Below are 25905 nucleotides of genomic sequence, written 5' to 3'. Positions count from 1 at the left end.
ATTTTGGTAGCCCTTCTTTAGACTGCTTCCCTCTGAATCTCTGGAGGAACTGAACACATACTTCAGGTGAGTTCACAGCAGCAACAACCTTTTTCTACTAGTTTATGCCTCGCTGTGCAAACTCTGCAGTGACCAGATGAGAAACAATGGTCAGGAGAGTCTATTAAAATAAGGGAAAAAAAATCTGGGTAAAGGTGGATGAAGGCACATGGTGCCGAGATACCAGCAATGGCTCCAACTGAGCTGAAAAAAAAAGGAGGAAATACCAGTCTAACAAATAATATATATAAAACAGCCTCCCAGCAGTGTTGATTGAGGTGAAAACTGTAACGGAATTCAAGAAGGCCTGGGAAGGGCACTTGGGATCCTTTGTTGGGCAGAAGTGAGCATACCTGGGGACTCTGGATTTTGCTGTTAAGCTCCAGGCCTCTGTTTACTGCTTCAGCTCCTCTCCCTTCAGTAAACCTGTAGATAGGGGAGGGGTAAGCCTGGAGTTGTGATTCCAGGAGGGGACAGAGTGAGGAGGGGGTGCAAAGAGAATGCTGGAGTTAGGGAGAGAGGAAGGGGAAGAGTGCTGGGATCATTCCTTTGGGGGGGGGGGGGAGAGGTGTGATATTGGATAGGGGAAGAAGAGAGAGAGAATGGGGGGATTAGTGGGGAATGGTAGTGGGAAAAGAGAGCTGATATAATACACATTGTTCACCCCCTCCCGCCAGCTAATGAACAGCAGTCTCACAGTGCCCACGACTCAGAAGTTCCTGTGGTTTAGAAGTGAAGGGAAAGCCAGAGATTGGCTGGCTGGGTTCTGCAACATTGCACCAGGCAGTGAATGGAGCAGATTAAAGGACCAGGGAACCCCAACATCTGCCAGTATACTCTGTTTCCGTCCTGTCTTTGAGGTTTGACTGCTTATTTTTAATTAGCTCAGTAACATTTGAAGAGCGCACAGGGTGAACGACAGCAGACAGTCAAGTGTGGAAAGGTTTTCTGCCCTTCTGTTCTCTTCCTTTCACACCAGGTTTTCTGGCATTCCAGCGCTCACGTGTTAGGAGCTGCACTCAGCCAGGCATATGGAGGATTGCTGTGCCAGGGGCCAAGCACCAAGAGTGGCTTCTTCTATGACTTCTTTTTGAAAAATGGGTAAGGGCGGGCAGTCTCCCTCCTGAAGTCTTTTTTGGAGTTAGTGATTTCCACTGCCGTGTGTCGCACATCAGAATGTTATCAACCAATCAAATTGAGTGCTGCCTCACCCTCGTGCACGAACCTCCCTTCTGGTTCAGGTATTGGAGGTTTTTCAGGCACAGTTTCATTTAGTTGGGGCATTCCTGGAGATGATGGATTAAACTGCATGCCATTGGTGACAGGTACTCAGTTTTATAACATCATGCTCTGGATGCAAAGCAAAACTGAAGCCGAAGATTCCCCCCCCCAAGCATGCAGGACTTACATAGTGGGTCACACATCAGGTTGCTTCCTTCTAGTTTGGCATAAAGATAAGCTAATAAAATTGCCCTTCAGTCAAGGACTTTGCCTTTTGACCCCCCCCCCCCCCACACACACACACACACAGACACAGTTTCCCAGTTTTAAAGAATTTTATAATGCTCCAATGAACTCCATCCACAAGAAAATCCTTGTATTTAGGGCAGAGTTTACAGTGGTATTCCATGGCTTGAATTAGTGTCATTTTTAATTTCCTTTTACAAATCTGAATAACACAAGACTATTTCTTAGAAAAAAGTTGATTATAATGGCAAAGAGAGATAAATGCTCTGGTTTTAAAAATAGAGGAATGGATCCAGAGCAAAACCACAATGTGGAAAATGTGTCAGGATGGGTGCAGCATCAACATGTCACACACCAAGCCAAATGGAGGATCTGAGGTTGCCCAAACTGAAACTGTTTTACTTTTACAAAGAGGTTATGCATCGCAAGGGACTGCAACACTTCCTCTGTGTGCAAGATGCTTCTCAGACGTAAAAGATATAGATGACATGGGACGGAAACCACCAAAACTGTTTGACACTTCTGTCGTTTGTCTTGTGCGCTCAGGCTATTTTGGTCTGGTAATGATAAGGGATGGTGAAGGTTTCTGCGGAAAGACAAGCAGATACCCACCGTGTCATGCTTCTGGAAGACACGAAGGGCCAGATGTCCTAAGCATTTTTCCATGGATGAAAAATGAGGGTGAAAATCCTTTAGTACATCAGGCTCGAAGTTAGGGATGAAACCAGTTACCAGCCTGTTGGCTGCTGCTATTTTGCTTCAGTGTTTGGCCTGGAACAATGAATAGTATGTCAGTTAGATGGTGCACAGCTTCCAAGGCCCAATGGATTCTTATCTGGGAATAGCACCTTGTGCAGGTGGTGCTTGAGCTCAAATCTCATGTTTGTCTCATGGGCACCTCTGACCGAGGTAATATCAATATTTGGTATTAATACACCATCTCATGTGTTTTGTTTTGTTTTTTGTCTGGTGTTAGCACTGTGATTTGAGCTCAAGCACCACCTGCACAAAGGAAAATTAGTTCTTACCTGATAATTTTCGTTCCTGTAGTACCACGGATCAGTCCAGACACCTGGGTTGTGACTCCGCACCAGCAGATGGAGACAGAGCAAAACTTGACGGGCTCCCTACATATAGTAAGGTGCCACCCACAGCCCCTCAGTCTTTCTCTGTCTCCAGCAGATGGGGCAGGTCCACCCACAGTCTCGGTGATCCTTGATAGTTTTGTGGCTTGGTGTAGTCAGTCAGGGATTACTTAATTAAATTCTAATTTTTCTTAGGGCAGAGGTTTTAAGAAAAAGAAAAAAAAAAAATTCCTAAGAGGAGAAACTTTTCCAAAGTCACCTAAAGAAGAGGATATAGAAGTCTCCCGTCGGGGGAGCCTCCCAGGAGGGTTGGAAGGACCTGAGAGGACCATCCCCTCCAGGTCGAGGCCGCTGCTGAGGGTCGAGGACCCGGCCTGTGCTGGCAGCAGCGTCGGGGGTGACACCGGGGAGCCCGGTTCACTCACCCCCGCTGGAGCTGAAGACTGCAGGACCTCGGCTAGCGGCTAAGTAGAAAAAAAAAAAAAAAAAAGCATAGCGGTTTTTGTGTTTGGCCTTGCGGCGCCGGCTCTCTCTCCCTCTTCGCCGTCGTTTCGCCGTTCGGTTCGATCGCTTCGCGGAGGGGGGGCGCTGGTTGGGGAGCCCGTTCGTCGCTGCGGATGCCGAGAGGGTCAGCCTGCCGCGCGTGCGGCTCTGTGCGCACCTCTCCCGGGACGGGGTCTGTTCCAGCTGCGTCTCCGGTGGCGAGGGCTCGTCGGAGGTCGCCCGGGGGGGTCGATCGCGGGGTGCCCGTTTGCCGTCGCGTGCCAGAGGCTCGGAGGCCGCGTCCTTTGATCCGTTCCCGCTTAGCGCGGGAACGGAAGCCATTTTGTCCAGCGTGAGGGACGCCACGAGGAGGGCACTCCAAGATGGCGCCCAGCCTCCCTCGCTGTCGCCACAGCCCAGGATTTCGGGGGGAGAGCCCCCGGGACCCCGTGGGTCGGGGAGCCCTAGTGCTGTGGAAGGTTCCTCCGGATCGGAGGGCTCGTTTTCAGAAGATTTTTCGTTGTTGCTGCAGAAACTCGCAAGGTACAAAAAGTCTCGGCTAAAGGCTGGAAAAGCTTCAGGGGGGAAGGAAGCTCTCTCCCAGCCCCGGAAGAGAGCCACTCGGACCCGGGACGCCCGGGGTGTGCCACGACAAAAGAGACAGCCGCGTGGCGACCCACAGGAATCGGAGACTGCGTCCACCGCCTCCTCGGACGAGGAAGCGCTGTCGGGAGCCCCTGAAGGCCAGGAGGGCCACGAGGACGAGGGGCAGGCCCAGCCGGGAGCCGGCAAGGGGCCGCAGGCGGCTGAGGGTGATGACCCCAAGGTCGTCCGCCTGTTTCGTAGGGAAGAACTTTCTCCCCTTATCCCAGCTATCCTGGATGAGATCGGCGTGGATCCTCCACCAGTGGAGTCCTGGCAAGGGGTCAAGATGGATCCGGTGCTGCTGGGCCTGGCGGGCCCTGCGCTTGCTTTCCCTTTTCACTTCTCGGTCTCAGATATCTTGTTCCGGGAATGGGATACCCCGGAACTGGGGGCTGAAGGTGAGTAAGGCTATGGACAAGCTTTATCCCCTTCCAGAGGACGCTCTGGAACTGCTGCACCTTCCACGGGTGGACGCGGCGGTGTCAGCAGTGACGAAGAGGTCCACCATCCCAGTTACGGGTGCTACGGCCCTCCGGGATATCCAAGATAGGAAGCTGGAGGTGCAGTTGAAGAAGATCTTCGAAGTGTCCGCACTGGGAGTGCGGGCAGCCATGTGTAGTACCTTTGCACTGCGAGCGGGGCTCCGGTGGGCCCAAGTCCTGCAAGAGAACGCCGACCTCTCCTCGGGGGAGGCTACTCAGGCGGATAACTTGGAAGCGGTGATTGCCTACAGCGCTGATGCGATGCACGATTTGCTCAGAACATCGGCCAGAGCTATGGTGTCGGCGGTCTCGGCGCGTCGTCTCCTCTGGCTTCGCAACTGGGCTGCGGATGGGGCGTCCAAGGCCCATCTGGGTTCCTTACCCTTTAAGGGAAAGCTCCTGTTTGGTAAGCAGCTGGACGATCTGATGCAGTTCCTGAGCGAGAATAAGGCTTTTAAGTTACCGGAAGATAGGCCCAGGCCTCGGTCGTCCTTCTCTGCAAGAAACAGGTTCCGGTCTAACCGCCGGCAGCGGCCACAGAGGGCGACGGGGTCGGGGCAGTCCTACCGGTCCGGCTCGGCTAGATCGTCCTCCTGGTCGCAGTCCTTTCGAGGGAAGAAATTCAACAGGACCGGTGGACCCTCGTCCGGCTCGGGGTCCAAGTCGGCCCAATGAAGCGAGACGGGTCCATTCCTCGTTGCCGCCAACCCTCGTACCCTACGTGGGCGTGAGGCTCTCATTGTTTTACGAGGCATGGACCAGAATAACTTCCGATCAGTGGGTCCTCGCGGTGATAAGAGGCGGCTACGCGTTAGATTTTGTTCGGCTTCCGGTGGACAAGTTCCTCGTCTCGCCCTGCAAAGCCCTCGTCAAGCGCACCGCTGTCTGGACCACCCTTCGGCGCCTGGAAGACCTGGGCGCCATTACTCCTGTTCCGCAGGGGCAGCGGGGCCAGGGAAGGTACTCCATTTACTTCGTGGTCCCAAAGAAGGATGGAGCGTTTTGGCCCATTCTCGACCTAAAAGGGGTCAACCGGTGCCTGCGGGTACCGCGGTTCAAGATGGAGACGATCCGCTCGGTAATTGCCGCGGTTCGTCCGGGCGAGTTCCTTGCTTCTCTGGACCTTACGGAGGCGTATCTTCACATCGGGATTCAGCCGGCTTATCACCGGTACCTGAGGTTCTGCATCCTTGGCGGACATTATCAGTTCAGGGCTCTTCCCTTCGGGCTCGCCACGGCTCCACGCACTTTCACCAAGGTTATGGTGGTGGTGGCTGCTCAGCTCCGGAGGGAAGGGCTACTGGTGCACCCTTACTTGGACGATTGGCTCATCCGAGCCAAATCGGAGGCCGAGTGTCGGCAGGCAATTGCCAGGGTTCTACAGCTCTTGCGATCTCTCGGTTGGGTAGTCAACTTGGCCAAGAGTCATCTGCAACCTACGCAGCAGTTGGAGTATCTGGGAGCCCTGTTCGACACCGAGAGGGCCAGGGTGTCGCTGACTCAGGAGAGAGTGGTCAAGCTCCAGCGACAGGTACGACACATTTTGTCCATGCGGTGCCCGCTGGTTTGCGACTACCTGAAGGTCTTGGGGTCCATGGTGTCGACCCTAGCTCTGGTCCCTTGGGCATTCGCTCACCTGCGACCGTTACAATCAGCGTTACTTTCCCGCTGGAAGCCGGTTTCGGAGAAATTTCTTCGTCCGTTGCCTCTCACCTCCTGTGCCAGGGCCAGCCTGCACTGGTGGCTCTCACGAGATCATCTGACTTGCGGGGTGTCTCTGGTCATGCCCACCTGGACGGTAGTGACGACGGATGCCAGTCTGTTCGGATGGGGGGCGGTCTGCGGAGGCCGCTCGGTCCAAGGTCAGTGGTCGAGCCAGCAATCCCGGTGGTCCATCAACCGCTTAGAGACGAGAGCGGTGTCGTTAGCCTTGCAAGCCTTTTTGCCGTGGATACGGGACCAGGCGGTTCGGGTGCTCTCGGACAACGCGACCACAGTGGCTTATATCAATCGTCAGGGAGGAACGAGGAGCCAGCAAGTGGCGGAGGAGGCACGGCTGCTCATGGTCTGGGCAGAGCAACACCTCAGCGGCCTGGCGGCGTCTCACATCGCAGGTGTGGACAACGTAAGGGCGGATTTCCTCAGCCATCATCGGCTGGATCCAGGCGAATGGGAGTTACCAGACGTAGCGTATCGCCTCATCTGTGCCAGGTGGGGAACTCCACACCTGGACCTGATGGCCACCGCTCGCAACTCAAAGACCCCACGGTTCTTCAGCCGTCGGAGGGAAAGGGGCGCAGAAGGAGTCTATGCTCTGGTGCTTCCCTGGCCCACGGACGTGTTGATATATGTGTTCCCTCCGTGGCCTCTGATAGGCAAAGTTCTTCGACGGATCGAGTTACATCCGTCAGCCGTGATCCTGGTGGCGCCGGAGTGGCCAAGGCGCCCGTGGTTCGCGGACCTCATTCAGCTGGCGGTGGAGCCTCCGCTTCGGTTTCACGGGGCGGCGGCTCTTCTTCAACAAGGACCCGTCTGTTTGGAGGATGCGGATCACTTTTGTCTCGCGGCCTGGCTTTTGAAATAGCGCGTTTGAGGACTAAGGGGTATTCCGAGGCAGTGATCGCTACCTTGTTGAGGGCCCGAAAACAATCCACGTCCTTAACCTACATGAGGGTGTGGACGGTTTTTGAGGACTGGTGTGGTACTCATGAGGTTGATCCTATATGTCCACCGGTGTCCAGAGTCCTCGCCTTTTTACAAGAGGGTCTCTCGAAGGGGCTGGCCTGGAGTACCCTGAAGGTCCAGATAGCCGCGCTTGGTTGCCTGCGCGGGACGGTGCGCGGAGTGTCCTTGGCGTGCCATCCGGATGTGGTGCGTTTTCTTCGCGGGGCTAAACATTTACGCCCTCCGGTGCGGAATCCTTGTCCGGCCTGGAATTTAAATTGCGTGCTCTCGGCTCTCGGGAAGGCGCCTTTTGAACCACTCAAACGGGCGACGCTGAAAGATCTTACTTTGAAGACCGTGTTTCTGGTAGCCATTGCGTCGGCTCGGCGGGTCTCGGAGTTGCAGGCTTTGTCTTGTCGGGAACCGTTCTTGCGTTTTTCGCAGACCGGAGTTTCTCTGCGAACTGTTCCGTCCTTTTTGCCCAAGATAGTGTCCTCCTTTCATTTAAATCAGTCTGTGGACCTTCCAGGTTTTGAGGTTGGGGATCAGATGGACAAAGGGATGAAGGAGTTACGGAAGCTCGACGTGCGCAGGATTCTGCTTCGTTACCTGGAGGTTACGAACCCCTTCCGGGTTTCTGACCATCTGTTTGTTCTCTGTTCCGGGCCTCGCCGGGGGGCTGTGGCGTCGCGAACCACTATCGCGCGTTGGCTCAAAGAGGCTATTGGTTCAGCTTATCTTCTGCAGGGTAAGTTGGCACCTCGGGAACTTCGCGCTCATTCCACTCGGGCGCAAGCCACGTCCTGGGCCGAGGTTTCTCAGGTGTCCACGCAGGAGATCTGTAGAGCTGCGACGTGGAAGTCGTTGCATACTTTCACTAGGCATTACAGACTGGATGTCCAGGCATCTGAGTCTCAGGGGTTTGGGGCGAGTGTTCTCCGAGCGGGACTCTCTGCTTCCCACCCTCGGTAATTTGCTCTGGTACATCCCAGGTGTCTGGACTGATCCGGGTACGTACAGGGAAAGGAAAATTAGTTCTTACCTGATAATTTTCGTTCCTGTAGTACCACGGATCAGTCCAGGCTCCCGCCCGTGCCCGGTCGGCCCGCACTGCCCGCTGTCCGAAAATAGAGGAGGGTGCCGCGGGGGGGCCTTCCCGGCCACACGACCCGCCCCAGACATCTTTCCCTAAATGGCTCAGCAGCCCATGAGGAGCTGTAAAATGGCCGCGGGTGAGGGAGTAAAGAGCGAAGAGGCCGGGTCCACCGGCTTTCGCGGGCACCAGGGGCTGAGCTGTGAAGGAAAAAACTACAAAGGAAAAACAAACTTACCCCTGGCTGCAACGAGAAATAAACAGCAAGGCCGCAGAGAAGAGACAAGGAAGATAAGCCACTCCCCAGAAGTTGAAAGAACTCTGCCTTACTTTTTTTTTTTTTTTTTTTTTTTAAACTTAATACAAACTTGATACAAACTTGATCCACAGAAAAAGACAACAACAAGCCATAATCAAGCAAGAAAGTGAAGAAAAAGGAAAAGGAGGGGGAAGCCTGATTCCCCTACTCGCATCTGCTGGAGTCAGAAGATACTGAACTCCTGCAGAGGGGGTAGTAGTATATATGGATACGCCCCCTCAAAGCTTGTGCTGACTCCATCTGCTGGATTGGGGACATAACCCACTGTCTGGACTGATCCAGGTACGTACAGGGAACTGATAATTTTCATTCCTGTAGTACCACGGATCAGTCCAGGCTCCCGCCCGTCTGTTTTCGGTACGATGAAGAGTGAGAGAGTCCGCTCGTTTGGTTATTTGGGCTGCGTTGTTTCCACTGTTGGCATGCGGCCGCTTGCCTCTGGTCTGATGTTTTCTGTTTTCAGCCGGGGGTGTTCTGAATTGGTTTAAATTTTCTTACTAGTTAGTTAGTCGGGCACTGGTTTTGCTTTGACAGTACGTTCGACTGAGGGGCTGTGGGTGGCACCTTACTATATGTAGGGAGCCCGTCAAGTTTTGCTCTGTCTCCATCTGCTGGTGCGGAGTCACAACCCAGGTGTCTGGACTGATCCGTGGTACTACAGGAACAAAAATTATCAGGTAAGAACTAATTTTCCTTTGTGCAGGTGGTGCTTGAGCTCAAATCTCATGTTTGTCTCATGGGCACCTCTGACCGAGGTAATATCAATATTTGGTATTAATACACCATCTCATGTGTTTTGTTTTGTTTTTTGTCTGGTGTTAGCACTGTGTCAGGCAAGGACCTACCATGGTTAGAGGATTTGTGCAAGTCTATCATCAACGAGAAACATCCCTTTGAGAGGATCGAGGTAGCACAGGGTGACCTGTCAGAGTTGTTCAAGGTGTGTGGTGATATTTGTTCTGGTTCTCTTCCTGAATGGCCCAAGGCCAGTGCTCCCTTTGCTGTGCACGTGCCCTGGATGGGGTGTAGGCACTTTGCTATCTCATAGGTGCAGCGGAGTCTCCACCCCCCCCCCCCCCACCCCCCGGGGTGATTTAAGATTAAATTACTACAAGTAATTAAGTCCAGTGATAGCAATGTCGTGGGGAGGAGGGCCTTGAATACCTAATAGTTGAAAAGCAGACATTAAAAAATAAAATAAAGACCTGTCTTGATTTGCAAATAAACAGGTTATATTTCCAGGATTTCATCTGCCTATGTCGGACCTCCCCAAATTCTCTGCTTTTTCTGTGTGAGGTATGGTGAGAGGCTGCAATAACCCCACCCTCCTTGCAGGTGGCAGAAGAATTTGGCTACCAGAGCCTTATAAGTAAGAGACTTGTGAGATTTTCAGTTCACTCGAGAGAAGAATTTTTTTTCCTTGGACAAGCGAGACAAGACAGCCACATAATTGGATGATGTTGGGCACTGGTCTCCCCCAACTGAGGAATCTAGACTTTTCCTGAGCATGCGCGCTACCTTCAAAACAACACCGCTGCATGAGCACCTCAATCATCTTCTCTTTGCTAACACAAACAGTTGGGTCACTTGGTCTCGCTCCACAAATCTCGGCATCTCTCTGGTTTTTTCGTTTCTTTTTCCTATATTAGATCCTGTTCATACCTCAGATCAGTCCAGACAAGTGTGTTTTGCATCCCTACCAGCAGATGGAGGCAGAGAATAAAAACTTTTCAGGCACTGCTGCATAACCAAGAGTGTCAACTGCATTCCTTAGTATTTCTCTGTCTGCAGCAGATGGTAGAGGTGCAAACCTGCAGTCTGAAGAACAGACTAGTTAAAACTGAAGAAAAGATAGGAGAAAGAACAGAAGGAAGTCGAGTCTAGAAGAGATGGGGTGTTAGGCATCTTTGCGGGCCATCCCTCAGGTCACGCGGTGGGGTTGGGAATCCCTGTGCTCTAGCCTACATCATCCAGGGGATTGGAAAGCCAGGGGTCCTGCCTGGTTCGGTCTTTGCCCCCACATCTTCACCAGGAGCAGGGAAGTATTCCTTTTTTCTTTCTCTGCCTTTGCCTGGTTGTTTGTTGTTGCAGTGCTGCTCCTTTTTTTAAAAAAAAAAAAAAAAAAAAGAAGCTGGGTTAAGGGCTGTTGGGCAGTGCCTTTTAGTTGGCAGCGTGGGAGGAAGGAGCAGCAAGTAATTTCTTGATTCTCCAGGGATCTGGGGCAGTTCGGGGCAGGTAAAGTTTGCCACGAGCACGGCTTCTTACTTTTGACACAGCTGAGAGGCTGGAGTGATAGTGCCACATGCATCTATGATGGCAAGAATTCGTGACAGGCCTGTGGCTCCTGGCGCGCGTGAATCAACTCAGCTGTGCTGTGTGGAGTCTGTGCCGTTGAGGGAGAAGGTATCTCAGTGGAACTGGCAGGTAGAAGGAGATCAACCTGTTCATAGGGGCCCGTCAGGGAGGCTCCTGGAGGGGCCAATAGATGGCATGCATGGGTGGGTTCATGTGGCAAGAGGCAGTCAGTCCTCCATGAGCCTAGGGATTCCCTTCCCCAGTTGTCTCTGCAGACTGGGTTGGATGACCACGTGCATGCAGGAACCTCTGAGGAGGTTACACTGGCTGACAGGGGCAGTGAGGAGGAAGAATGTTCCATGGACTTTGTCCTGTTTATGCACAAGGCCTATTTGGCCAGGAGAAATGGAGGGGATAAAAGACGTCTAACCCAGAAGTCGCAGTGGCTCCCCAAAAGAGTTAGGGTGATCCCAACTGAAGGGTCAGGGGGCCTCCTGCGCCATTATGGACTTGACCATCCGACAGCAGAGGATGATTTGATGGAGTCAGAAGGATCTGATGAACCGAGGATGATCCAGCTGATCTGACGGTCTGCGTCACTGGGGCAGATCTGAATGACAATAAGGATTTGGGTGTCCCAGAGGAGATTCCGGTGACGGCAAGATATGACCCTCGGGTGGTCAGACTCTTCTGCAAAAGGGAGTTGAGACCCATTATTCCCCAAGTGCTGGAGGAACTGGGGATAAAAGTTCTCCAGGAAGAGTCTGATGATGAAGGTATGGACCCGGTACTGAGTGAGATACAGGGATAGCCCAAAGCCTTTCCGCCGCTTAAGAAGGTAAAGAAGCTGGTGAGCTGGGAGTGGGATGTTCCTGAGGCGGGTCTCAAGGTAGCAGGGCAATGGCGAAGTTGTACCCATGGAGGATACCTTGGAGCTTTTGGTTTTACCCAAGGTTGATGCGATTTTCTGCGGTGACCATCCCATTGGCGGGTTCGGCTGCTCTGAAGGACACCTAGGATCGAAAACTGGAAATTCAGTTGAAGAGAGTGCTTGAAGTCTCAGCCTTAAGTTTCTAGGCAGGGATCTGTGGTAGAGGGCATGTTTACACTGTGTGCAGAAGTCCCAAGAGAGTAAATCTGTCTTGTCTGACAGGTCTAAGCGGGCAGCCCGGTTAGAGGCTGGGGTCACTTACGTTGCGGATGTACTGTATGATTTGGTCTGGAATTCGGCCAGGACTGTGGTGTCGGCGGTGGCAGCGTGGAGGCTTCTCTGGCTGCAGAACTGGTCAGCGGATGTGTGGTCCAAGTCGTAGTTGTATAATCTCTCTCTTTTAAGGGGAAATTACTGTTTTGGTGAAGATCTGGAACAGCTAATCAAACATTTGAGGGAATCGGGATAAGAGTGGAAAGAAGACTTTCCTGGCCCAGACCCATTTCCGAGATATGAGAAGGTTTTGCTCCAACAAGAATTCTTTCAGGGTCTTTGTAGAAGCAGAGGTTGGGAAGGCAGCAGTCCTTTCGGGGCTCTTGGAGACTTCTTTGGGATAGTGCCTGTCAGGGGACTGATGGGAGCAAATTCACACAATGAAGCCAGATAGGTCCACTCCAGCATGGAAGCTGTCAGGGAATGTCTGACACGTTTTGTGTTTTTTTTTTTTACAGGGAGTGGACCAGAATCACCTCAGATTAATGGGTCCTGGAGGTGATAAGAGGCTGTTACGCTTTAGAATTTTCACGTCCAATCAGGGAAACCTTCTTGGTCTTTCATTGCATGTCTTGTAGCAAATGAGATGGTTCAAGGATTAGGTGCGATTGTGCCAGTTGCTGTTCAGGGAACAGGGTCAAGGAAAATAACTCTGTTTATTTCGTGTTTCCAATAAAGGAGGGTACCTTTCACCCCATCCTAGACCTGCAAAAGGTCACTGTGGCACTCCCAAGTTCTACATTTCCAGGGAGACATTGTGGACTATGATAGCAGCAGTATATCAAGAGGAGGTTTTGGTGGTGTCTGATTTGATGGAGGCCTATCTGCACATGCCCATACACATGGAGCATTAGAAGTTTCTTCATTTCATGGTGCTGGGGCAGCGTTTCAAGCTCTTTCTTTCAGGTTGGCAACAGCTCCAATAACGTTCACAAAAGTGATTGGTTGTGGTGGCTGCTGCACTGCGGAAGAAGGGGATTCTGGTTCACCCTTATTTGGATGATTGGCTTATCCGGGAGAAGTCTGAGGAGGAGTGTTGTCACTTAAGTCAGGAGGGTCCTGGAAATACAATGCTCGCTAGGCTGGGTGGTCAACCTAGCAAAGAATCATCTAGTCCGTCCCAGTCATTAGAGTACCTGGGAGCGAAGTTCGATACCCAGCAGGGCAGAATGTTTCTCACCTCAGAGAGGATCATGAAATTGCAGGCGCAGGTAGTTTGTTGCGGCTGCAAGTGCCCAGGGTCTTGGATTATTTGCATGTTCTGGGTTCTATGGCGTCTACTAGACTTGGTGCCATGGGCCTTTGCTCACATGTGCCCACTGTAGAGGGCATATTTGTCCTGGTGGGACCTATTGTCGGAGGAGTTTCAGCTGCCTTTACCACTTTAAGGGGTGACCAGGTCCAGTCTCTCGTGGTGGCTATCTCGCCACAATTTGGAGAACGGAATTGATCTGGAGATTCGACTGGGTGGTGGTGACTACAGATGCCGGCCTCAGAGGTTGAGGGGGCATTCTGTCGGACGCAGATGGCTCAAGGTCGGTGGTCATCAGTGGAAGCATCCTGGTCTATCAGTCGTTTGGAAACGAGGGTGGTTCACAGGGAGTTGGTGTGTTTCCTCCCTCAATTCCAAGGGCGAATGGTGAGAGTATTCTCAGATAATGCAATAATGATGGCATATATCAATTACCAGAGTGGACAGTGTGAAAGCAGATTACCTCAGCATGCAGCAGTTGAATCCAGGGGAATGGGAGCTGTCAGCAGAAGCTCTGGACCTCGTTTGAGCCAGGTGGGGCAGTCCCCAGCTGGACCTGATGGCATTGCAAAGCGATGCCATGGCGGCTTGTTTCTTCATTTAGAAAGGAGGTCGGGGCTGAAGAGATCAACACTCTGGTTCTTCTTTGGCCAATGGAAATTCTGCTGTATGTGTTTCCTCCGTGGCTTCTCGTAGGCCACGTATTGCAATGCATAGTGCGACACCTTAAAGGTGTTTTGGGTTTTTTTTCTGGTGGCAATTTGCTCAGCCCGGTGGATCTTTGAGCTTCAAGCTTTGTCCTGTGGAGAGCCTTTTCTGAGGATTATGGACAATGGGGTGTCGTTACGTACAGTACCTTCATTTTTACCAAAGGTAGTTTCCTCATTCCATCTCAATCAAATTGTGGAGCTTCCCGTGTTTCTGAAGTTGGCATTGGAAGAGTCGCATGCGAGGGAACTTCACTTATTGGATGTGCGTTGAATTCTGTTGCGATATCTTAAGGTTACTAACAGTTTTCAGCGATCGGATCATCTTTGCCTTTGTTCAATGGAATGAAGAAAGGAAGTAAGGCGTCTAAAGCCATGATTGCTCATTGGTTAAAGGAAGCAATTTTTTTGGCGTTGCAAGTACATTCTACTAGGGTGCAAGCAGCCTCCTTGGCTGAATGTCAGTTAGTATTGCCCCAGATCTGTCAGGTGTCAATGTGGTCTTCATTGCGCAATTTCACTAAGCATTACCAGTTGGATGTTTGGCTGCCAGAGGAGACAGCATTTGGTGAGAGTGTTCTGCGAGCTGGTCTTTCGGGTGCCTGCCCAGTGTGAGAGAACTTGGGTACGTCTCACTAGTCTAGATTGATCTGGGGTATGAACAGGAAAGGAAAATTGGTTCTTACCTGCTAATATTTGTTCGTGGAATACCACAGATCAGTCCAGAGACCCTCTCCATGTTTGCAAAAGACCAGCTTTTTAGTGATTAATCATTAATGCAGAACTCTCTAGCAGTATTTAAAGCTCTCTAAGACTGGATAGTTAGGACTGGAAGGTTTCAGTTTCCTTTGTTTGATGTGAGGGCTCCAGTTCAAGGTGCTCCAATTCTCATTTTGCCTTGAAAGGAAAAGGGAAGTTTTGAGTTGAATTTGACTTTAATTTGGCTTGGTTGCAGGTCAGTTCTGAGGACTACGGGTGGTGCACTCTATTATGCAGCAAGGCCTGAAAAGCTTTTATTCTCTGCCTCCATCTGCTGGTAGGGATGCAAAACCCACTTATCCGAACTGATCGGTGGTATTCCAGGAACAAAAACTAGCAGGTAAGAATCAATTTTCCTATAGTTCTTACTTACTATGTCTTAGCAGAATAAAGGATCCAAAAAGGGTGAATGGATGTTCACTCTGCGAACATTATTACAAAAAGATGGCTAGTCAGGACCAGCACACCTTATGTTTGATCTGCATATAGGTCTTGATGATTACAATTCAAAAAACGGCAAACTGCAAAAGTATGTCATCTCATGCCTGCTGCTATAGGGAGCTCAAGCTGAAATACAAATTGCTTAGGTCCAAGTCTAAGAAATTGTCAACTAAGAAAAGGAAGCAGCCATCCTCTCTTGAAGAAAAGAGAGGCTCTGTAAGTCCCACAGCGTGAGTAGCAAGAGCAGAGCTACATCTAGGCAGTAATCTGTTGTCTCCCATTATAGACTTGATAGAATTCACAGGACAAAGCCCTAAATTTAGGTGCAGCTCCTCTTCAGTGCCCGGGGTATGGCGCAGAAAGTGATTTAGGTTCGTCAAGGTAAAATGAAAAGCTGCAGGCGCTGAGGGTTCCTTTCACTGGCAATACGGCATTGATGCGCCACAGTGACACCATGGTGCAACGTAGCACTCTGATTAATTGTTCTCATGGCGCCAATGAATCTGCACGGAAGGAGCATTTAGTGCCAAGGAAGCATCTGTATTTGCTGCTGAAACAAGTATTAATGCCAGGAACATCACATATCTGTGCCATTGACTCTGGCCTCAAAACTTCTTTCCCTCAATGGCCCTCTAAACCTCATACTCTTTCCAACAGAGAGGCAGCCATAGAGGTAGCTCTAAATATTCTCCACCATGTTCCGATTATGCTCAACAATTCAAAGGCGGTAGAAGAGACTCCCTGCTTCACCCAAATATGATTCATGATCTGATCGTACAGAAACTATGGGATTTTTTTGTTTCGTTTTTGTTTCTTAAATATGTCTGATATGCTGATGGTGCTAAGTCAACTCCATTAGAAGTCAGGATATCTTCTGAACCTGACACTCATTTTACTAAGTCTAAGCCTGTGACTTCTTATCCTAGGGGTTCTCATTCTGAAGAGTCGCTGAACTCTTTCTATTCACTGTTTTCTCCGATATTCAATCTTCTAACATTTCTTCAAATCCATCACCTGAGCTGTCAGGTGGATCAACCCTTCCAAAAGATTTGCTGTGTTCTACTTTCTTTCTAGAATGTCTGAAGCGAGTAATTTCAGTCTCATGGGTACAGATGAAGTTGCTAAAGAGTATAATGGTGTCTATCAATTTCTTCAGCCACCCTAAACAATATGACTGGCCCCATGCACAGTGCCCTCCTGGAAGTTAATGGAAGATGTGGTTGACTTCTTATTCTATCTCTACAGTATCAAAATCTGTAGATTGTGGAAACCATTCAGCAGAGGGCAAAACGGAGTCAAATACACACACACCTCCTCCAGGAGAAGACCCAAAACTACTGGATTATACTGGCAAGATCTTTCAGTGTGCTGCTTTCATATCCTGTATTGCCACTCATCAAATGCAGATAGTGCAGTTCATGTATAACACCATTCAGAAACTGGAAGACTTGACTCAATTTATTTATTTGCTGAGTTTTATATACCGTCATTCGGTAGAGCCATCATAACGGTTTACAAAGTTCAGATTACAATGTTTTTAACAATTGGTAAAAAAGTAAACAGGGAGCATATTAAACAGAGACAACCAATTGCAGATAAAATTGGTGCATGCACTATGGGTTGCACAAAGGGGTGCATCAGTTCCCCCTCACCTCCCAATGTTCATCTCAAGTCCCTTCTTTTTCATGTTGCTGGTAATCTCATGGTAATTTCAGTATTGATATTCAGACAGGAATACAAGTAATAACAGACACCAGAGACTGCACCAAATGTATGTGGATCAGAGATCTGATCCACATACATTTTTGATACTGTGTCTTGAGCTTCAGCTACAGGAATCTCGACCAGGAGATTAGCTTGGCTTAAGGTGTCAGGTCTCCGAGGAGATGATCATGAAAAGCTAACAGACACACCTTGTACAGATGAAAACTTGTTCTGTGATATAATCAAGGAGGCAGTTGAACCCTTGAAAGAATAGAGTTCCCCTATTCAATCCCTGTCCGCTCCTCAGCCTTGCTAGTCGTCTAGGAGGAGTTACAGCCCTTATCCTCACCAATGTAAGCTGTATTATGATTCCCAAAGGTGTCATCATGCTCCCTTTTATTACAATTACAGGCAGAGTCCAAAGGTCATCCAAGCACTTCAAAAGCCGCAGGCTCAGCAGCATTGCCAGCTGCAACCCTTAAGGCAGAGGAACAGAGTACATCAGAGGCAGCCACAGCAACTTGCAATACCTTCTGTAGGTTTTATGATAATTACATCATACCACAGAACCTATATCCAGATATTTTGGTTGGTGGAAGACTTCACTCTTTCCACTATGTCTGGAGCAAATTACTTTGCACAAATATTATTTCAAAAAGCTATTTTCTGAATTTTTGTACTCATCCGCTGGTTTCTCCACCGGTTCATTGCAACCTGCCAAACCATGTCCATGTACTTCAGAAAGAATTGCAACACCTTCTCAGTATTTGAGCAATAGATCCAGAAAGGTTTCTATTCCAGATACTTTCTTATTCCAGAGAAAATGGGAGATTCACAACCAATAACAGACCTTCAAATTTTGAATTCGTATCTCAAAAGGAAGTAGTTCTCAATAAAAATCATTTATCCTTTCCTTCAGTAGGGAGACTGGTTAACCTCAATAGACTTGAAGGATGCTCTTACACACTTCCCTATTAATTCAAATCACAGGAGGTTTCCCCTATTCACTTTTCAGAATCAATGCTTTTAGTTTAGAGTGCTACTGTTTGGTCTGTCTTCATCCCCCAGAGTGTTCACGAAATGTCTGGTGGTAGTAGCAGCTCATTTACAAAGAATGTGCTAGTTTTTTCATGTCTTGCTGACTTACTATTGATCACGTCCTCTAAGCAATCGCTGCTCGATGCAGCTCATGTAGTTCAATGCAGCAGCTAGAATTCATCACCATGCTTCTCAGTATGAGAAGCAGAGGAGAGTACTTTTTGCTGCAGAGAAGAACTCAATCTAAAGAACCTAATTTGCATGATTATGACAAGACCATAGGTGACTGTTAGGACTTTTCTTCAGCTATTCGGGCATCTGGCATCCACGCAACAAGTTACTCCTCTAACACATTTCTTCATGCGTCCAGCTCAATAGCACTTGTGCAAACAGTGGAATCAGTTTCTGCATCCCCTCTCCAGAAGAGTTTCCATTAACCATGAGCAAATCCACTTACTGACATGGTGATTAAGTGAAAAGAACCTTCATGCGGCAGGAGATTCATATGCAAAACGTGCGCCTCATCCTCACTACAAATGCACCGCTTCACGGTTGGGAGCTTACCTCAATCACATGGCTACTTAAGATTCTATTGGCGTTCACAGTGATTTTCAGGGCCTTGATGGTCTTCAAACCTTGGATAATTAGTAAACAAGGTTTTACAGGTACGAATGGGCAATCTAGTCACCATGTTCTACATAAACAAGCAGGGTGGAATAGGCTCCTATAAGCTGTGCAAGGAAGCAATAGCAATCTGGCACTGGGCTGTGCAAAGGAATATGCGCTTACGGCATTTTATCTTCTAGGTAAATGCAATCAATTGGCAGACACCTTGAGTAAACAATTACAAACCCAAGAGTGGTCTCTTCAACTGGTGTGACCCACCAGATCTAGATCTCTTTGCTTCATAGGTCAACTGGAAGCTACCACGTTTCTATTCGAAGATCCCTTCATCTCAGTTGATTTGTCAATGCATTTGTAATTCCATGGTCCAAAGGTCTGATTTACACGTTTCCTCTACTGCCACTCATCTCCGAACAATTCTGAAGCTGCGAAAGGACAAGGCCACCATGATCCTAGTTGCCCTGTTTTGGTCAAGGCAAATATGATTCCCTTGGCTTCTAAGATTCAGTGCAACTGCCCATTCACCTCCCCATCTTTCCAACTCTTCTCACAAGAACCAGTGATTTTTAATTTACCCCATTCTCACTTCTCTAGCTCTCACCACATTGATGCTGAAAGACATGATTAGGAGCCTTTTCTTTTCCACCACCCTTGCAAGCAGTCTTCTTAGCACAAGGAAGTCCTATGATAGTAAATAGATGAAAATTTCTTGCTGGTGTGCAAATCAAAATGCAGATCCTTATCACTCTTCCATGCTACATAGCTTGTGTTATCTACTCCACCTAATGAAGACAAGTTGAAAACAACCTCAGTCAGGATCCATCTGAGCACCATTTTGGATTACCATCAGCATGTGGATGGAAAACCAGTCTCCCAAAACATTCTCATCTCCAGGTTCATGAAAGGCCTTTGAAACCTCAACCCTCCAGTGACTACACTTCTGGTCCAGTGGGATCTAAACTTTTTATCTTAGGCCAGTTAAGGAAAACTCATTTTGAACCATTAGATATGACCAATACAAAGTTCGTTACTTGGAAGGTGATCTTCCTTATCACCATGTTTGCCCGGCAGGTGAGTGAGCCACAGGTACTCATAGTATATCGGCCTTACATTCAGCTATTTGAGGATAAGTTCCTTCTAAAAATGCATCCAAAGTTTCTTCCTAAAGTTTTCTTCTTTTCATATCAATCAGGCTATAGTACTACTTTCTTTTTAGCCAGCACCTATATGCCAGAAGAAAAAGCACTCCACATATTGGACTGTAAAAGAGCGTTGTGTGTGTGTCAAGAAATCTGCTTCAGTTGAGAATAAGACTGAGGTGGCATTGGTGCTAAGGTAGCAGGAAAAGACTAGAATTCCAGAGCTCTGAGAGACCACTGCCTGACTTGGCGCCATCGGATAATGTCACCCAATCATGTGGATGTTTGCCCTGCTGTCCACGGAAATCACCCGTTACACGTGATCAACTTTGCTTTACCTGCTGGTGAATCAGTTCCATCAGCAAGACTAGTAAACTGTTGGGACTGTTGCTGGAAATATAGAGAAACCTGCCCTGCCCTAGGAAACTAGTAATCAGTGTTAATGATCTGCTGCTGCAGTAAATGGGGAACCTCACTATTAGCAGCACTCAAGTCATTGGTAAAATCACTGGCTCCCTTGTCTTTATTTAAAACATTTATTATATGCTTATTTTAGAAAATTCCAAGTGAGTTACCTACATGATAATGTAAGATAATATTGCATACCTTCAGTATCATCCCCAAATTACAAACTTTGTTTATAAAATGCAGAAGTATTACAGGGAAACTGTTCTTTTGAGGTGAAGGAACTGACGCTGGGGCCCACTCTGTTCCAAATGTTGGATGCTGCCATACAGGTGTGGGGATGCTGTGAAGGCAACGCTCACAGCCCCTGGAGGGGAGGAGGGCTAGTGGAGTCATGGCTCGCTACTTAATAGCATTTGGTGGCCTGTAGCTGAGAACTGTCGCTGCATTGGCCAGGCTGAGTTGCAGTCCTTGGGTAATTGTGAATGACGTTTTATAATGCTATAGCTTGATAAGAGCTGGTACCAGTTGAACTGGAGGACCCAAAAGGAGACTGCCGAGATACAAAAATAATAAAAACAAATGCTAGCCTGAGCTTTTCTATTTCTTTAGCACAACGAGTTCAAAATGAGGATTATTCGTGAGAAGGTGAAAACACCAATAGTGACTGTGTACAGGTAAACATTTGCAGATGGTGACCACCAAGAACTTGCACATCGCATCGCTAACCTTGCATGCTCATTCTTGTTCGTACCCCAGATCAGTCCAGGCAAGTGGGTTTATGCATTCCTACCAGCAGATGGAGGCAGAGAACAAAACTTTGAGGCACTGCTACATAACAGAGTGCCACCTGCAGTCATTCAGTATTTGTCTGTCTCCAGCAGATGGTAGAGGTGCAAACCTGCGGTGTGGAGTTTTCAAAAAAAAAAAAAAAAATTGTAAGGAGATTTCAGTTCCCTGAGGTGTTACGTTCCTTCATGGGCCATCCCTGGGGTAGAGCAGGAGGTTGGAGATCCCTGGTTTGGCTCAGCCCTCATCGTCAGGGAGGGATGAAAGCCAAGGGTCCTGGTTCCTTACCTTCTCTGGGTCCCTGGCACCTTCAGCACTTGGTCTCCTTCAGAAGCAAGGACAGGTCCTTCAGACAGCTGCAGCAACCGAAGGACCTGACTCTGCAATTTGACTACCATTTCCGTAGTCAGAAACACCTTCCTTAACCAAGTATCTAAGCGTGCCCCCAGATATACCAAACGACTGGGCGGCTTCAAATTACTCTTTTCCAAATTCGTCACCCAGCCCAACAAAATCCAGGAGTTGCAGGACTTGCTGAACTGAGTGACAACACTCCACTTCCGATTTCGCCCATACAAGCCAATTGTCCAGGTACGGGTGCACCAGGCTACCTTCCTTTCCAAGTGCTGCTGCCACCACCATCACCTTTGTGAATGTTTGCGGCGCCGTCACTAGAACAAAGGGCAGAGCCCAAAACTGGAAATGCTCCCCCAGATCCATGAACCTCCGGTGTTCAGCCCGAATGGGGATATAGAGATAGGCTTCCATCAAGTCCAACAATGCCAGAAATTCCCCTTTGCACACTGCTATCACCGTGTGCAATGTCTCCATCTGAAACCATGGCACCACAAAGTATCAACCCTGCCCCTCTCCAGAGACGGCATTGGAACAATGGCGCCCAGGAGCTGTGGCCGTTGCAATGTCTCCCGCACAGACTCTCACCTGCCCTAGGAAATGCAGCGGGAGATTACAAAGGCGTCCCTGAGCAAACGAGAAAATGTTAAGGCGTAGCCATCTCTCACCACCTCCAGGACCCACTGGTCCTATGTGATCTTGGTCCACTCCTTGTAAAAAAAAAAAAAAAAAAGGGACAGCATTCCAATAGCCTCTGGAGAGGAGCGGACTAGCCCGCCTTCATTGACCAATCTTACTTCCACCTCCCCCTTGGGGGGCTACTGTCCCTTGAAGGCCTGTGCTGGGTTTGAAAGGACAGCTGTCTGCCTGAACTGTTTTTGTGCCGCTGGCAGCACAAGGCTCCTGCTAGCGCGAAACCTCCTCTCTTCTTGGAACAGAGCTCGCAGAGAAAAAAACAAACCAAAAACAAACTTCTTGGAGTTTTTTTTGTCCTTAGGCAACTTATTACCCTTTGACTCCCCCAATTGCTTCATGATCTATTCCAAATCCTCTCCAAACAGCAGCTTTCCCATAAAGGGGAGGTTTGACAGCTGGGCTTTAGACCACACATCCGCCAATCAATTTTGTAGCCATATGAGTCTCCTCGCCGCTACTGCCGAGACCATACTTCTGGTGGAAGTTTGGATCATGTCCTACAGGGCATCCACCACAGTCACTCCCGCCTCAACGGCCATTCCCGACCACTTATCGTGCGCCTTCCTCATCCAGCAGAAGCATTCTCTCTGCAGCAGACTTCCGCAGACCATCACATGAAGGCTTAGAGCCGAAACCTCAACAGCCTCTTCAAAAGGATTTCCAGTTTCCAATCCTGGATATACTTCAAAGCAGCAGCAGCACCTGCCACCAGGATGGTTGTCTTCTTGGTATCTGCAGAATCCACCTTGGGAACCTTCCACGATTCCTTCTGTTCCAGCAAGGGATATAATTTAGCCATAGCCCTGGCTACCTTCAAGCCCGCTTCAGGAGATTCCCACTCTCAATCCACCAACTTCTTCAACATCTTAGACAATGGAAAAGCCTTAGGGGGCCCCTGTAATCTCTCCAGGACTGGGTTTAGCACCCTCATTATCTGAATCTTCCTGAGTGACCTTAATCCCCAGTTCTTCCAGAACCTGGGGAATTAGCGGGCCCAACTCATCCCAGCGGAGAAGGCAGATCACTGGAAGATAGTCACCATCTGCGATCAGGACCTCTTCCGGGTGCTGCATTGGATCCTCCAATGCAATAACAGGATCCTGGACTGGATCCATTAATATGCTAACAAGAGACCCTGCCTGAATGCACTGGCCTTCCCTGTATCTGACCAGATCATCCATCTCATCTGACATGTCTTCTTCCACCACGGACGCTTGAGACCCAAACCCCACAGGATCCCTCCAGACTCCGTCTGCCTAGGCTTCTTGGATGCTCGGGAGTTCCTGGATAAAGGCCTCTTGGTCCCTGCTCCCTTCCTGGCCAAATAGGCCTTATGGAGCAGAAAGATAAAATCCACTGAAAAAGCTTCTGTATCTGAAGAAGGGTCCAAGTCCGCATCCTCCTGCCTATTCCCTTCCTTTGCACCAGCAGGGTCTTGTTCCATGGGAAACATGGGAGGTGAGTCCTGAGGCTCTGAAACAGCAACCTGGCTCCCAGCACTTGTAGACAAAATGGCCGTTGGCTCCTCCGACCCCACCCGGGGCCTCTGGAGCCAGCCCAGCCACCCCCTCCAGAAACACATTTATGGCAAAACGTGGCCGAATCAAGGACCGTGCGACGAGAACCGCAACTGTGACAAACTTTGTTGCGCTGTGTGGGAGGCGGCATGCCAGCGTGATCGGGCCTAAAAATAGTCCCTGCTGACACGAGGAGAAACATGACGCTGTCCAGAGCTGAAAACAGCCCTGGGCCTGACTGAGGAACAAATTTGCACCCCCTCCCCCCTTACCTGCCTCCCGGCAGAGAAGAACTGTAGCCGCTTATACTGCCTTAGCCCTGCTCCCCTGCTTCTTGAGAATCCTTTTTTTTTTCTTCAGTGAACTTAAAACAAAAGACACATAGGGCCAGGGAAAGGTGGGATTATTTACAGGTACTGGGTTCCATGGCTTCTACACTGGAATTAGTTCCTTGGGCCTTTGCTCACATGCGCTCTCTGCAGAGGGCTCTTCCTGTTGGAATCCGCTTGCGGAGGAATTTCAGCTTCCTTTGCCGGAAGAGGTCAGATCCAGTCTCTCATGGTGGCTGTGTCTCAGCACAATTTGGAGAAAGGAATGGACCTTGAAGTGACCACAGATGCCAGTCTCTCAGGCGATTTGTCAAGGGAAATCGGCCCGTGGTCAGAGGAGGCGGCGACCTGGTCCATCAATCAGCTGGAAACCAGGGCAGTGTTCGATGCCTTACTGGCATTTCTCCCGCTCATCCAGGGCAATTTGGTACGAGAGTTCTTGGACAATGTGACGACAGTGGCGTACATCAACTATCAGAGCGGAACGAAGAGTCATCCAGTTCTTGCACCTCCAGCGCTATTTGTTTTGTAGAGAAACATCTAGTAAGGATAGCAGCTTCCCTTGTGGCCGGAGTGGACAATGTGCAGGCGGACATCCTCAGCAGACAGCATCTGGATCCAGGGGAGTGGGAGTTGGTGGAGGCTTTTCCCTTGATTCAGGCCAAGTAGAACAGACCAGTGGTAGACCTCATGGCGACTCCAGGAAATGTGAAGACTGTTTTCTTTCAGTCGCAGAAGGGAGGTTGGATCAGAGGGCATCGATGCTGTCATTCAACCTTGGCCGACACACCTGTTGCTGTACATGTTTCGACCTTGGCCTCTCAAGTGCTGCAGTGCATCGAGCTTCATCCGGGCAAGATGATTCTGGTGGCACCTGAATGGCCACATTGGTCATGGTTGGCGGACCTTCTTTGTCTAGTAGCCCATCTGAAGGAGTTGTTGCAGCGGGGACCCGTATTTTCAGACCTGGAGGATCACTTCTGTCTAGCGGCTTGGCTTTTCAGAGGCGACTGTTCCGCTTGAAAGGTTATTCGGAGCCTGTGATTGAGACTTTGCTTCAGACAAGGAGGCCTTTCACATCATTGGCTTATGTCCGAGTGTGGAGAGTCCTTGAATCCTGGTGTTTACAGAACAAGGTGCAGCCTTTGAAGGTGGACATTCCACTGATTCTAGCCTTTAGGCAAAGCAGTTTGGCTAAGGGTTTGGCCTATAATTCCCTTCGGGTTTCAGGTGTCAGTCTTAGGGTTCCCTTCAAGGTAGAATTCTGGGAAGACTGTTGGCGTCTCATCCAGATGTGGTTCATTTCCTCAAGGGGGAAAACATCTGTGTCCTCCTGTTCAGAAGATTTGTTCAGCATGGAATTTGTATGTAGTTCCTCGGGTGCTGTGTGGTCCTCCCTTTGAGCCGGTTAGGAGGGCTTCTCTAAAGGACTCAACCATGAAGGTTGTTTTTCCTAGTGGCTCTGTTCAGCTAGAAGGATTTCCAAGCTGCAAACTGTCATTTAGGAACCCTTTCCTGCATTTTTCAGAGAAGGTGATTTCTTTATGTACGGTTTCTAAGGTGGATTCCTCCTTTCACCTTAACCAGGTGATTAAGTTACCAGCCTTTCTGAATTGTCTGCGGATGCTCCTATGTCGAGAGAGCTTCACTTGTTGGATGTGCACAGAATTCTTTTGCAATATCTTAAGGTGACAAATCAAGGGCTGCTCGGTGCCGAAGGGGTTGAGAGTGCATTCCACTAGGGCACAGGCAACCTTGTGGGCAGGAAACTTGTCGTGTGGCGACATGGTCTCTTCACACTTTTACCAAACATTACCACTTGGATGTGCGGGCGCCGGGGGAGGCGTATTTTGGGGAAAGTGTGTTATGCGCAGGTCTTTCGAGTTCCGACTCGGAATAGAGGGACATGTGTACATCCCACTTGTCTGGACTGATCCACGGTATGAACAGGAAAGGAAAATTTTGGTTCTTACCTGCTAATTTTCGTTCCTGAAGTACCATGGATCAGTCCAGAGTCCTGACCCCCCTCCCCCCAATCTTTCGAAAGACTTCCTCGCTTCTGGATGTTGCTGAGCTGATATGTGATATATTCAGAGTAATGAGAAATGTACATAGTTTGAGATGTGCTTTTTGTTAGGTTAAGAGGGCCTAGTTTTCAGGGGGCTACAAAATTTAAGTATCTGTTTGCCCTAGGTTTATTGGGGTTTGTTTTAAGGTAGACATCTTGGGTACAGGTCAATACTGAGGGACTGCAGGTGGCACTCCTGGTTATGTTTCAGTGCAATAGTTTTGTTCTCTGCTTCCATCTGCTGGTAGGGATGCAAAAACCCACTTGTCTGGACTGATCTGAGGTACTTCAGGAACAAACATTAGCG

At 49.3% G+C, this 25905-nt stretch overlaps 1 protein-coding gene across 11 annotated transcripts in view; it reads left to right on the top strand.

Moving 5' to 3' along the window:
* Positions 1–25905, top strand: part of TARS2 (threonyl-tRNA synthetase 2, mitochondrial) — a 138777-nt gene that overhangs the window by 66056 nt on the left and 46816 nt on the right. For 10 of the 11 annotated variants that reach the window (XR_003853060.1, XR_003853059.1, XM_029580682.1 and 7 more), the window contains 3 exons: positions 1019–1140; positions 9100–9217; positions 20458–20522. Coding sequence is in view for 9 of the 11 variants with exons in the window: in XM_029580682.1 (XP_029436542.1) it covers positions 1019–1140; positions 9100–9217; positions 20458–20522 (305 nt within the window). In the remaining 2 variants the exon portion in view is untranslated. The remainder of the gene's footprint in view (positions 1–1018; positions 1141–9099; positions 9218–20457; positions 20523–25905) is intronic. The other variant, XM_029580686.1, reaches the window with a different exon arrangement.

The sequence above is a fragment of the Rhinatrema bivittatum genome, chromosome 16, assembly GCF_901001135.1.
Source record: "Rhinatrema bivittatum chromosome 16, aRhiBiv1.1, whole genome shotgun sequence".
In the NCBI taxonomy this organism is placed as follows: domain Eukaryota; kingdom Metazoa; phylum Chordata; class Amphibia; order Gymnophiona; family Rhinatrematidae; genus Rhinatrema; species Rhinatrema bivittatum.
This window is presented reverse-complemented; position numbering and strand designations above follow the sequence as displayed.